Source organism: Natator depressus, chromosome 15 (genome assembly GCF_965152275.1).
Source record: "Natator depressus isolate rNatDep1 chromosome 15, rNatDep2.hap1, whole genome shotgun sequence".
Lineage (NCBI taxonomy): Eukaryota > Metazoa > Chordata > Testudines > Cheloniidae > Natator > Natator depressus.
In genome coordinates this window covers 27,536,804-27,550,650 of record NC_134248.1, presented here as the reverse complement: position 1 = coordinate 27,550,650, position 13,847 = coordinate 27,536,804, and the positions used below count along the sequence as shown (strand labels likewise).

General features: G+C 39.7%; 1 protein-coding gene across 2 annotated transcripts in view; it reads left to right on the top strand.

Moving 5' to 3' along the window:
• NAA25 (N-alpha-acetyltransferase 25, NatB auxiliary subunit) overlaps positions 1-13,847 on the top strand; it is a 45,068-nt gene that overhangs the window by 26,987 nt on the left and 4,234 nt on the right. Inside the window, exons 16-23 of one of the 2 annotated variants that reach the window (XM_074972571.1) lie at positions 5,418-5,569; positions 6,291-6,416; positions 6,748-6,991; positions 7,206-7,329; positions 7,716-7,778; positions 9,276-9,373; positions 9,932-10,042; positions 11,146-11,292. In XM_074972571.1, the coding sequence (XP_074828672.1) occupies positions 5,418-5,569; positions 6,291-6,416; positions 6,748-6,991; positions 7,206-7,329; positions 7,716-7,778; positions 9,276-9,373; positions 9,932-10,042; positions 11,146-11,292 (1,065 nt within the window). Of the gene's footprint in view, positions 1-5,417; positions 5,570-6,290; positions 6,417-6,747; positions 6,992-7,205; positions 7,330-7,712; positions 7,779-9,275; positions 9,374-9,931; positions 10,043-11,145; positions 11,293-13,847 lie in introns of both variants that reach the window. The other variant, XM_074972570.1, reaches the window with a different exon arrangement.

Genomic DNA, 13,847 nt, shown 5'->3' with positions numbered 1-13,847 from the left:
TGTGGGTGGATCACAATAGAAAAAATGGATCTATAACATCGCAGCTTGTTGTGGCTATAGTAAAGGTTTGTCTCAGCTTTTTGTTTTCTGTTCAGAACGGTTTGTAATTGCACCACAAAACTTCATTGCTTTCTGGAATTCTGCTTTTGACCTTTCATTTTCTAAAAGCCAATATATTATAACTATATTTCAAAAGTACTGCTATGGCCATTTTAGATGTAATCACTAAAGAATAGTGATTTCTCTATTCCTATAACTAAAAAATAACATGGCCACTATGGCATAAATTCATATTTAGCATTTTGGAAAGTCACATGGCAGCACAGGTTGATAACATAAAGATCCTGGTGGCATGAACAGGTGGTCCTGAAGCCTCGCAGTAGACTGGAGCAGGATAATTGATGTATGGTTAGTCTCAGTAGTGCAGGTTGTCATAATAGTGCAGTAAATACTTAGGGAATAGGGTGAGGGTATGAAGAGAGGAAAAATTAAACTGACTTTATTGAAAACTGGCTTCAATAAAGCAGAACAGAACTAAAAATTAGCTGCAATACTTTGAAACAGTAAATAAAGATCAGGATTTGGGATTCTGCAGTGCTAATGGAAACTTATTTCAACTGCCACCACCAGCCCAGCAGAGTGAAAAGTGGTGTGACTTTCAGGAAAGTCTTCCTGATTTAAAGATGAGTCTCTCAACTATAATGGGGTTCTTTGGAGTGGGGCTGATGAAAGAGCAGCTGAACTCCCTGAAGAGCATTTGATACTTTTTAAAACACACATGCACATGGCTGGGCCTCCAGAGAAATTTAGTTGCTTGTTTGTGACTGTTAACACTTTTTAAATGTTAGTGTCTTGGCACTCTTATTTGTGAAATACATTTCCTGGAAGAATCTTGGTGTAGCCATGGGAAAAATATCAGTGTTCCACAATTGCATTGTCAGGGTTTTTTTTGTTTGTTTAAACATAACTAGATATAGAAGTACCGATATTTAGGCTCATTTCTTTGGTTTTGGGGTGAGTATTTATTAGGCAAATAGGAATAGAAGAAATTGCTCTAATGCAGGGGCAGGCAAACTTTTTGGCCTGAGGGCCACATCGGGTTTCCAAAATTGTATGGAGGGCCGGTTAGGGGAGGCTGTGTCTCCCCAGACAGCCAGGTGTGGCCCAGCCCCTGCCTCCTATCTGACCCCGCTGCTTCTCGCCCCCTGACGCCCCCCCCCCCCCCGGACTCCTACCTGATCAACCACCCTCTGTCCCCTGACCACCCCCAGACCCCTGACTGCCGCCCCATCCAACCCCCCCTCCTTCCTGGCTGCCCCCCCCCGGGATTCCTGCCCCCGTTCAACCCCCTTGTTTCCCGCCTTCTGACCCCCCCCCCAGATCCCTATCGACACTCCCGCCCCCTGACCACCACCCCGAACTCCCCTGCCCTCTATCCAACCCTCCCTGCCCCCTTACTGTGCTGCCTGGAGCACTGGTGGCTGGTGGCGCTACAGCCGCGCCACCCGGAGCACCGGGTCAGGCCGCGGCTCTGCAACTGCGCTGCCCGGCCGCCCAGAGCATTGCACCGGCAGCACAGTGAGCTGAGGCTGCGGGGGAGGGGCCGGGGGCGAGCCTCCCAGGCCAGGAGCTCAGGGGCCGGGCAGGAGGGTCCCGCGGGCTGGATGTGGCCCGCGGGCCGTAGTTTGCCCACCTCGCTTCTAATCTGTAACAGTTGTTACATGATTGTATATACAGTGGTGCTCCCTACGATGAATTCAGGAGGTACATTTTGTACCACGGAATGAATTTTAATACTAGCCCTTACATGGTAATGCTTTACCAATGCTGATCATCACAACATCCCTGAGAGGTAGGTAATAGAGAATTATGCCCATTTTACTGATGTGAGGAAACTGAGGTCCAGAAAGACTGACATTTCCACACTTGGAGTCATTGTCTGAATTTAGGAATTCTTGGTTGTCAGTGGATGGTTTAAAACTCACTTTGTCCTTCTAACATCAAATAAAAATGTAAGGGTTATCTGTACTGTGTAGAAATGCGTGTATGATACATACAATGCAGTCATTGCATAGACGAATCTCCTTGGTCTGTCAATAGCGAAGTTCTTTCAATGTGTAAGGTTTCTGTAATGCTTTAACTGTCTTCTAAGGGTGGAAATTGAGGTGGTGATCTTATTTGCAAAATGTGGCTGCAACTGATATGAAAACGATCTTGTGACAATGGGGCAGAGAACCTCACTTGTGCGGCAGACATGCTGGATAGATGACATCTTAGCTTTCTCTTATATTATCTTTACTTGCCTGTTTTTTTGTTTTACTCTGCTGAACTTATTTGTCAAGATCGTTGGGACTGTGTGTGATGGGTGCGCTCTCATTATACTGAAACAAAATTCTGGATGGAAACATTAATTTTTTTGATAGCAGAGTCTTGGATTTATCAACGTAGTGGCTTTTCTTTATGTTTCATTGAGAACTGACTTGCTTTTGTTAAGTCATGTTTGATCTGTTTCCAAGTAATTCAGTGGAAGAGACTGCAAATCAGGACAAAGTGACTTTCATTGATGATAAGTTTGACAGCAACATGCCAAGGAATAAAAATAAAGATTTGGAGAAAACACCTAATGGACATAATTCTCTTGACTGAGCGCACTAAAGACTGTAAAGCAGCAAGAAATCATATTGATTGGGAAAACAGCTCAGATTCAACTAACATCAGGCTGCATTACTGCCTCTGGGCACCAATTTAGGATAAGATTATTCTGGTTAGTATAAATTATAAAAATGCTTGGGATGGAGAAGACCGTGTTGCCCTTTTCAGTAGCTCAGGGGACATATCCACATAAAGATCTATTGAACCACATTCCATGTGGTATTGGGACACTCTAGGCAGGAGGCACACTCTTCAGAATCTGGTGTGTCAGTTCAGTTTTCAGAATATTTTGTGGAATACTTCTTATCTGGATTAGTGTATTAGTTTACTGTCTCATCTCAAAGAATTGGAATCAAAGTGGGAAAAAGATGCATTTGGACGATCCCCATCTTCCTACTATTAGTCTGAAGACACAGTTTTGAAGACCTACACCTGTCATTTTTCTTCTCATGGATACAGCATTTCAGAAAAGTCATTAAAGGCGGCTGACTAGTAGTGTCCTTGATTTCCGAAAGACAAGCATTGATTTACTCTATCGTCTGACCTGAACAATTTCCAGTAGTCACCAGCTTAGGTTTGTTTAATGGAAACTACACTACTGTGAGCATCACCAGCTTGCCTGTACTATTGATCTTTAAATCCTGTCTGTTTTGCAAACTGCAAGAGAGAGAGGTTCATTTCCAGAGTTTTGTTTGAACAGGACGATGTTATGTCAACAATGGAAAAATAGGGCTTCTAACAGAGGTCACGCCTCAACTGTCATTAGTTCAAAATCTGCCTGCAGTTTTCATTCCCTCCTGCTGTTCAGTTAGGGGGCTGTCTCTTCATCCTACTAACAGTTCTGACGTCAGCTTCCCGGATCCCCTTCTAGTTCCACAGCAACATCTAACTGCAATGTTAAAGGAGGACTATTCTCTAAAAGTTACCTTTTTAGTTGGGTTAAGATACTGCCTGATGCTTGTTCCTTGCTTTTTAGATTCTTGTTTAAAAGGCTTGAAATTTCACCAAAACATGTCTCCACCATACTGTCCAAATACAAAACACACTAAACATGCCCTGTAGTGTTTTGTTTATGGGACTTTGCCTGAAACAATACATTTGGGGTTTAAATTGAGTGATCTCACATAAAAGTGCATTTGTTCTTAGTGAACAGTACTGATCATCTTAAACTGATGCATTTTTCAGCTTCCTTGCTGAATGTATGCCCCATGGTAAGATGAATTAAACCCCTAGCAAGGTGACCAACATTAAGGAATCCTGTAGGGTGCACTATTCAACAGTCTTGAATATTCCTGTTCTGAGAGAGACCACAAAGGGCAGACAGGAGGAAAAGAGGCAGTATTACTGTACTTGACCAAAACTAAAAAGGCAACTTCATCCTTTTCAAGAGAGTCCTTCTTTAAATCTGCAGAATCACAAGTAATCTCTTTTAATTTTCTTGTGTCCGTCCGTCTTTAATTTCTCCAGATACTGCAGGCAAACAGAGCACCGAGGTGTTCCATGGGGATTTAAAAGCCGCGTCGATGCAGTTGAATTAGCGCCCATGGCGCAATCCCGCAGCCTGAAATGAATTCTGCAAGGCTGTTTATCAGAGGGTATGTTGTTGAATATTGGCATATTTTTCATATTATGCAAATAACCAAATTGCCTGGTAAAAAGACAGGGAGAGAACTGGCTAAACGGACATTCCCTGTTTTTGGCAAACATATGGTGGCATTTGGCTGTGTTAAGTACAAGGTTCTAGTCTCTCAAGCTCTTCAGACCAGGTTGAATCAGTTGGTATAATGTATTATAGACACACACTGGTGACTTGATCTGGTGTATGTCAGGTGTGAGTTCATCCCATAATCTTTCATTTGTGGTTTTCATTCTGATTTTCCAGAATGTCTCATTGATAGAGTAATTCTGGTAAAGTATCGATCTTGTCTTGGTGCATGAATTGCTTCCTATGTCTTTATATTTTGATATTTACATCAAAATAAATGCTCGTTTTGGGCTCCCTACTCATATAGATCTCGTCATGGGTAACGCTTGGATGGGCCCGAAATCTTGGTTTAGAGCTTTTACTGTTGCATTTCATTGGAGAGGGGAGGCAAACTAATGCTTGAATTCTGATGTTTCCTTTGGGATTTAGATTGTATTGAGATGTAATGTGTACACGCCGCATGGTGTTATCCTGTGATGCTGTATTCAAAACCTAATAAAAATGAGAAGCAAAAGTGTAGCATGAGTAATTTTTTAAACCTATGTGAAAGTAACACACAATGGCACATGCCCAAATCAGTTGCAGGAAAATCTGGGGTAGATTTATTTTCATTATAATGGATTTTCTCAATGAAATGGTTGTATTTTGTTCAAGATGCCCCCACTTTCTATAGCGTGCATAACAAGATCTCAAGAAAAGAGGAAGCTTCCACAATTCAAAAAAAAGTTGTCTTTCAGTTTTAGGGGTGGCACCAACTCGAGGTTTCCTAGTGTTGGCTCATTTATTTAATAAAGAAATTGGTAGCTTGCTAGACACACTATCCCAGGGTACAGGCTGCTTTTGCTAAAGGAAAGCAGTGAAGCTTACACCGCTGTCTGTGTCTGGGAGGCTTGGGCAAGCAGAACTGCACATTTCTCCCAGGTGATAAGTGCTTGCTAGACTCTACACCTTCAGATTCATGGCAGTCACAAATTTGATTTGGCTGTAACCCTGTTAAGACTCGAGTTGTTTTTACTGTATCATGGCAACTAATACAGAGATGATGTGTGTTCCTTCCTAGACCTCAGAATATATTATTCAAGCCTACAAGTATGGTGCATTTGAGAAGATCCCAGAATTCATTGCTTTTAGGAACCGGCTGAATGCCTCACTTCACTTTGCACAAGTCCGCACTGAACGGATGTTGTTAGACCTCTTACTTGAAGCAAATATGTAAGTATGGCAGAGACAAAAGTACAGTAACTCAAACAGTAAACCAGTCAGGGATTCTGCATGGGAAGGGCAGCCTTTCCTGAATGGGTGCTTCTTGCCTACCTGTTACAGGTCATCAGAGTTGCTTTCCTTGTAAGTCTTAGGCCTGGTCTACACTAGAAAATTAAGCCGGTTTAACTGCATCACTCAGGTGTGTGGAAAATCCACACCCTTGAGCAGCATAGTTAAGACAATCTAAGTCCCTGCATAGGCAGGGCTAGGTGGACAGAAGAATTCTTCCATTAACCTAGCTACCGCTTCTCGGGGAGGTGGGTTGCGCTACACTTGTGCTGCTGGAGCATTATAAGTGTCGACAAGCGCTTCGTTTCCCCATCTGTAGAATGTGTTGTGGTACCTCAGAGGGATGTTGGAGGTGCTCTGCTGGAATGTACTATTGAAGTACAACAAGGGCTCATTTATTATCGTAAAAACTTTATCCAATACTTCTAATCCCTCCAGTAACATTTACTACCTTCAGTACAAGCTCCAGTTAGTCCATGTGAGTTGCTAGTTTGCTGTCCCTACCAGCATTCTCTCTTTAACACTAGTAGATAGGTTTGACTTTTGTATATGGTAGCTAACAGTTATGTGCTCTGTAGAGAATATAGACTATATCAGTGGGTTGGGCTTTCACCTCAACTATTAAACATTTGGTTTAACGATATTAATATTTATGTGCTAGATCAACCAGTTTAGAAGAAAGTATAAAGTCCATGAGTCTGAGTCCAGAGGAAGATGATATTCTATGGAAAGATTTGCATGACAACAGAGACCTAACGGTCTTATTTAATTGGGATCCAAAAGACAGGTGAGTACAAAGGCCCAGAACTGCAGGGGTCAGTATTTCAGAAATGTGTTTTAGAGAGAAAATCATTTCCAGATAAATTCCAAGTGTCACTTAAATATTTTCTAGGCTGGCTAACTGGGCACATTTAACAAGAGTACCATTTACAATGTCTAACAATGCTCTCATCTATCTTATTCACATTAATACCATTCCCTGAATTTCCAATCATTCCCACCTCTCCACATGTGATTCCAAAGCTTTGCACCAGAGTAGGATAAAGGACATTCATGGAAGCTTGCTACTGTTATAAATATAAAACATTTGTCTAAAAACCCGTGGTGTCTTTCCCTAGGGACATTTCTGAGGAGCATAGGAAACTGTCATTGGAGGAAGAAACCATCTGGCTGCAAATCCGATCTTTAACTTTAAGGCTAGTAAGCGGACTCCCAACTCTTAGTCATACTGTTCACCCAAAGAACTCTGAAAAGACTGCTGAGAATGGTGTCTCATCCAAAATTGATACGATACGGTCTCTGCTTCAACAACTGGAAGTGGCAGTGGATTCAGGGAAGCGGTTTCTTGAGCAGAAAATTCAGGTACCCGCTAAGAAAAAATGATCCCAGAATCTTTAATGACCATGAATGCAAGCACAGAAACTCAGTGCATCTGGTAACGTTCTGCAGGCTGCAAAACTCACTTAACTGATCCTGAGTTTGTAGCTTTTGAAATCTGAGATGTGCCAAAGAAAAACACTGTTTTCTGTTTAAGGAAAAGCTGCAATATCTTTCTTTTTCTTTGCTTGTTGCCTAGTATCCTGTCCTTGGCCCTCCTCCTACCCGAATGGCTGGCTTCTTCAGTAATGGCAGCTGTCAGTGCCAGAGTAGCTTGTTTTATCTTGTTAGTGATATTTATGAACTAGATACCAATGGCTTAGGTAAGTGTTTGGGTTGTGGGGAGGTTAAATCAATTTGTGTTGGGTGTTGCATGGGGTGGAGGTATCTATACAGCTTCAAAATGGCTTTGCATTTAGTTAATAAAGTATATTAATGAGTTGGAAACAAATTGATCAATTATGTGTAGATTTTTTGAATGACACTTTATGTTATGAAGAAAATCACAGCTTTATTTAGTCTTATGTGCTTGATTTGAAGTCTTCCTGAATTTTCTTTCAATGATATTAATGTACCAGTCATTCACACTTGAATTATCCATACAGTGCATATTTTTGTGGGTTTTTAAAAAAAAATTGTTTTGTATTTTTGAAGCAGAAAAACCATTATTTAGAAAATATTTATTTGTAACCTTTTTTTCTTTCAGAAGATTCAACAGAAATCCAAGAGAGGATAGGGAATTGTTTTAAATCTTTACTAGAACAATTAACAGGTAAGTAATAGTTTGGGGAATAAACATTTATAGCCAAGGCAAACAGTGATTTAAAAATGCTGGGACTCACTTAGGCTCCTTTGATAATATCCTTAAATCGCTGGAGGCTGAGAATGCTATTATGTCCTATTGTTTCACTGCCGTCCCCCACTCCCCCCAAAAAAATAGAACCATGGCTTTATACCAGTCACACGCTGGAATTCTACTTTGTTGGTTTGTGGTGATATAAGAATAATCCAAATGATTTATCTGCTGTTTAGAAATATTCTTTCCTCGTTCCAGACATTAAGGTAATTTTGAAGCAAAAAGTCAGTCATTACAGATCTAGATTTCATTTTTAAGCACAGAATGGTTTTGTTATACTACCCAACACCCTATACAGCAGCAAAGCTAAATGCTCTGGCACTTGTGTGTGTGTGTGGTTACAATCTAACATTTGTGTAAAGGGGAAGAGAAAGCCCTGAAATGATTTTAATGAAATTTATCAATTTGTAATGGCCAAAAGTTACCAACGTATGATTGCTGCCTGGTATTATGTGAAATGGGTTTGAACTGAGTCCAGTTCCCAGCATATAGGTCTGTATATCACACAAACCATCATGGCACTAACTGGCAACCTTGTTGGCAGCCCTAGCAGAGGGAGCAAGGAGTGAATGAACCTTCCCTTCAGGTCAAGGTTAAGGCATTCTGGTGAGATGCGGTTGGGAAGTTGGTACTGCCTCTGCTGGATCAGATTTGTGCATAATAGGGAGCTGTGTTCCCTGGGTCTGTCAGTCCAGCACCCTTCAGAAGCACTAAAATCCCACACACAAGGTTTAAACTAATCCTCTAACTGAGTAAAAGCACTTAGCAAGCCTAAAGGTAAACTTCTCTCTGTATAGAGAACTGCCTGCATGATAAAAGGAAAAACACCAAGCCACCAGAATATCAGTAAGGGGAAGAGAGCTGGATTTCTCTCACTGACGTTAGTGAGAATGTTGTGAAAATGCAGTAAGAGATTCTGAATCAGTCAGAAAAGGACAGTCATGTAAAACTGGCCTTTTACTGTTCTTAACCTTCCTTTATTCTCCCTCATCTCCACCTGTAGCTATCTTTCTTCCTGTAAGCAGACCACCTGGGTTTTGATTTAAACCAGTTTATTATTAAAAACCTGCAGGTGAACCTGTTTGCTGGTAAATGTTGGGTTATCTGACTTCCTACTCCATTTCTGGCTGTACTGATGTGAAAGGTGCACGTAATTACAAATGCACAAGACAATAGAAAAAAATCCTATACCAAGTTTGTGACAAACGCTTTGCATTACAGATTCATTCAGAAATTATTTTAAAACTGTATCCACTCTAGAAGTAGTCTTTGATTAACTGTATCCTGTCATACACTAGTTTGAAATCAGTCTTTTTGTAGCTTCATGTAGTATAAGATGTGTACCACATAAAAATATGTAAGTATCTGTGTTGATCCTTATTCTGAACATAAGAATTGTCTTCCTTTTTCCAGATTTGTTCAATAAATGTAAAGGTGACTTAATGGAAGTCAGAGATGGCATCTTGAAAACTCATCCTAACATTTTAGAAAACTTAGTCTTCTTTGTTGAGGTAAGCATTTTTCATTTACTGCAGTTCTTGGTTGCTTTGGAAATTCCTGCTGTTCTAATTTAATTGTTCTCTTTTACAACCATCCAAATTGCAAGATGAAATCTGTATCCTGCTCCCTTCTGAGTTCTCCCATGTGGCTCCCTGAACCCTGCCTTTTCACATTGAGCTTTATACAAATAATCATGATGATGATGATGATAATGCAAAAATAAAACCCGACTTCCAGACTTGGAATTAAAACAGGAGCATGTTGAGATTCCTAAAGTTTTGTTTCTTGAAGGGGCCTGGTGTAATTTTTGGGAAATGAGATGCAGATGAAGATAATGGTAAACTATTTTAGAATTGACTGTGCTCAGGACTTTAGCATAATAAATGAAGTGCACAGATCCCAGTTTTTTTATGTACAACTATGGAAGCCGCCATATCTCCATTCCCTTCGTATCCCAGTTACTGTATTTTAAGTCTTTAATAAAGGACACAATTTTGAATTTAAAAATGGCTCCAGTAGTATTAATTCTGTTTGTACCATACTTGTACATCTGTTTTTCTTCCTTTCAGACAATGTCCATCACCCTATGGGTGTCAAGTTACTGTGATAGTGTCCTGCGACCCTTCAAATCAAGCTTACAGAAAAAGAAAAAGAAAAAAAAAGAAACCAGTGTAGTTATGGTAGGCAACTAACTCAATGGAAACATGAGTTCTAATCTTATGATGCTTCCCTAAAGAGAGTGGGTGCAATTTTCAAAAGCACCGAAGTCCTACTTTCAAAAGTGGCTAAGAGCTTAGTCTCCATTAAGGGGCTCTCCTAAGCCACTTTTGAAAGTGGGACTTCTAAGTCGCTTATGTGCTTTTGAAAATTAATGGGAAAATGCAACATTATGGAATATACCATAACCAACACTGCTGAATGTCTGCATTAGCCTGTTGGATAGAGTTAGTATGATTTCTATTTTGTATATAACCATCCTAAGTCCAAGGTTGGTGTGGTTTCCAAACTGTTCCCACAAAAAAAGGTTTTGCAAGATAAAGGCTTCTAAAATGAGGATATTATCAAGTTACATAACATTTTTCATCTTCAGAGGGGGTTTTGTTTTGTTTTTTACAAACATTAATTACTAAATGAAATGTCATTTTGAATAGTGCTAGTTGGGAATTTTTCAATGAATTTTTTTTCCATTGGAAAATGCCAGTTGGTCTAAACTGAAACTTGTCATGGAAACGTATCTATTTCGATGAAACTTTCATCAAGAAGGTTTCTTAGATCCAGACTGGAATTGGGCTGAGCAAGGATTTGAACCTGGCTTCCCACATCCCAGGTGCATGCCTTAACTATTGGGCAAAAGAGTCAGACTCTCTCTGGCCAAATGACTGTTTGTTTATTTATACCAAGTGGAACAGCTCCAACAGGAGTGATTGAGCTGCTGACTGGCTCTATGGCTTGGTGGTTAGGGCATGCATCTAGGATGTGGGAGACCTAAGTTCAAGGCCCAAACCTGAGTTTCCCAGGTACATGCCTTAACTACTGGGCTTATAGAATCAGTTTCATTACATAGCAGAATAAAAACAAATTCTAAGAGCTCAGTTTTTCACACAACGGAAATGCTTGCCAGCCAGCCAGCCCTACTTTTTAAGCTATATTTGACTAGCACATTTGTGGGTTTGGACACAAATGAATCATTTTATTTTAAAATAGTGACTTGAGTGTCATATACAAAAATATTTTAAATGGGTGTAAAAATGTGTTTTAATATCACTTCTTACTGTTTCCATAGCCTCCTGTATTTACCAGTTTTTTGGCTTATGTTACTGAGCTACAGACATTAACTTCCAATGTTATAGATCATATCAAAGGGCTCGAAATAATTCTGACTGCACTTAAACTTGAAGAACTGTCCATAGATGACACTTTACTTTCACAGGTAAGAAACTGTACCTTATTTTATGTGATTTATTTTAAAAACAAAAAAATAAACCTAGAGAATATCTCTTGGCTAACTTCACCTTTTTCTTTAAATGTTACCTATTGAAAAAGCTTTATAACCACTGATATGATTGACGCAGTTGTTTGCTATTAGCTAAAAAGAATAGGGTCACAATTGGTTGAAACTGACCCAGCGTGGTGGAGTTCTAGTTATAAAGTTCCTACCATGTGGAGTCCAGCATAGTAACTTTCCCTAAACTGATCATTTCTTGCTTATTTCCACAAATTCATTAATTTAAAAAATGCTACTGGAACCTTAGAATTGTAAACCTATGTATCTTTATTTTTTTTTTTTTTAAGTGAGTTGAGTATGTGGACAACAAAATGCCGTGTGTGACATTAATTTGTTGCCATGAAAATCGATGTTCTTATTTTCAGTATAGAAAGACATGACAACATCAAATAATAAAGGCCAGCACAGTTGTGACAGAAAATCCTTGTGGTTCAATTATTTCTGACTAATAAAAGATGCCAGGGAAATTACTGAATCCATATGAAAGAAAATGGCTGTCCCTTCTAACTCTTAGCTGTTTAGAGGGCATCGAGGACAGGAATCTATAGGTGCAAAACACGTCAGGCACAATATGTGTTAAGATGTATATGAAAATTATTCCCAGTGAAGAAATCTTTTTGAAGCAGTGAATGCTGCTCTGATTAAATGAGGGAGAAGATGCCCTGAAGGACCAAGATATTATGACACCAGGAAATAAGCACATTCAGGATATACTCACTGTCCACTTCTTGAATCTGTCTTTCAATTAAATAATGGCCTGCCTCTCTTCAGCGCCTCAAAATATCATTGGCGTTGAGTGGTGGAGGATCAAGTTCAGATGTACAGATCTGATTTAGCAAATAAAGCACAGAACTAGCCATTTCTTTATCTTTAAATGTGTTCTGAGAGTCTTTTCTAAAGTGCAAGACTCAAAAGTAGATTGGTGTTCTTGCGTCACGTTAGGTTATGAAAGTTGGCCACAAGTTGCAAGTCGTAGCATAATTCAAGTGAGGTGTGTTTTTTGAGAACCATGACTTTGTGCTATTGCCAAATAGGAATGAGTGTAAGAATTGCTCTCTGTTGGGAAATTATGCTCTCCTCACCTAAAATAGCTGGGGGCTGTTATAATTTTTAATTATAAGAATTGTATGAGCTGATGTAGACATGTTTCCAGTGGGACTGAAGAGAAAAACCCAACTCTGAGGAACAATGCTGAGAAGCTGCTCAAAACACTGAATGAGCAGTGTCTGTAGCCCCAAAACTCTCATTGACTCTGGAAAATAGGCGCGTAGCACGGTTACAGAATCAGATCTGTGCGGCTGTTGCTTTCAGACAAACTCTTATCAGCTTGTCTATCCCGCCATAACTTTACATCCTTCTAGGAGCTTGACCGACTAATGTGAAGACAAGGTTCCCTGGAGTGTAACTACGGGGTTTGTTTAAAAGATACATCATGCCACTTAAAAATCACACTTCTGGGTTTGCGTTCAAGTGTTGCTTTAGTCATCTTTGGTCTGTCTTGTAACTGAAAGATTAGAAAAATAAATTGTATTTTTCATTGTTGACTTTATGCATTTGATTGCAGTTTGTGTATAATTTCCCCCATTTCTGTTAGTCTTCTCTACTGTTGCTGTGTGAAATTTAAAATCTTAAATATGAAAATGTCACTGTAAATGTACAAAACCTGGTAGGGGGCAAATGAAACTCCTTAGATTTATTTTTTCTTAATTGACTAGGCTTCAAATTGTATTATCCCTTTAAATTTTCTTTGAAGTGTTTTCTAGAATTGCCTTAGCACTTCAAACCTTATTGTTTTTCTGGTTCTTTAATGATCTAGGAGTGGCACAAGTAAATTTTCTGCTAACTCATTCAGTCAGCAAATTCTGCACATTTCCTTTATGTTCTGCCAAGCATTGAGGGAATTTGGAAATCAGAAATGCAGGGGCCTAAAGAAAACAAAAGTTTCACATGCATTGATTTTTATGGTACCCTGAAGAATGCATTGGCAGGGAGTTTTATGGGGTTTTCCTACCTGCATACTATGTTTGCTGTGCTATTTGTTATTTGTTATTTATACTTTACTGGGAGAGTGTCAAACAGTGTGTATAAGCTGTATAACATTACTTGGGGCCAGAGTTTCGGGGGGGGGGGTGCGCGCGCGCACACGCATGCACGGCAGAGAATTGTGAATGCACGCAATTGCTGGTGCTTTTTAAAAGGTCATTGAAGTTTGTGTCAGCTGAATCAGACAAGAATATGCTCTTTATGGAACATAACTAGTGATGCACTAGCTGAGATGTAGCATCAACCCTTTAAATATGCACAAATATCATTGTACTCGGCACAGGAAAGTCAATGTCCATCTCATATTTTACCTTGGGGAATAATGCCAAGGAATGTTGTTCATAGGTGGGAATTAAAGAAGCTCTGAGAAGTCAAAACTGCTCTCCGCCATTTAACTCATGCATGTTTGAAGAACTTGGAAAGTAGGGGTTGTGAGG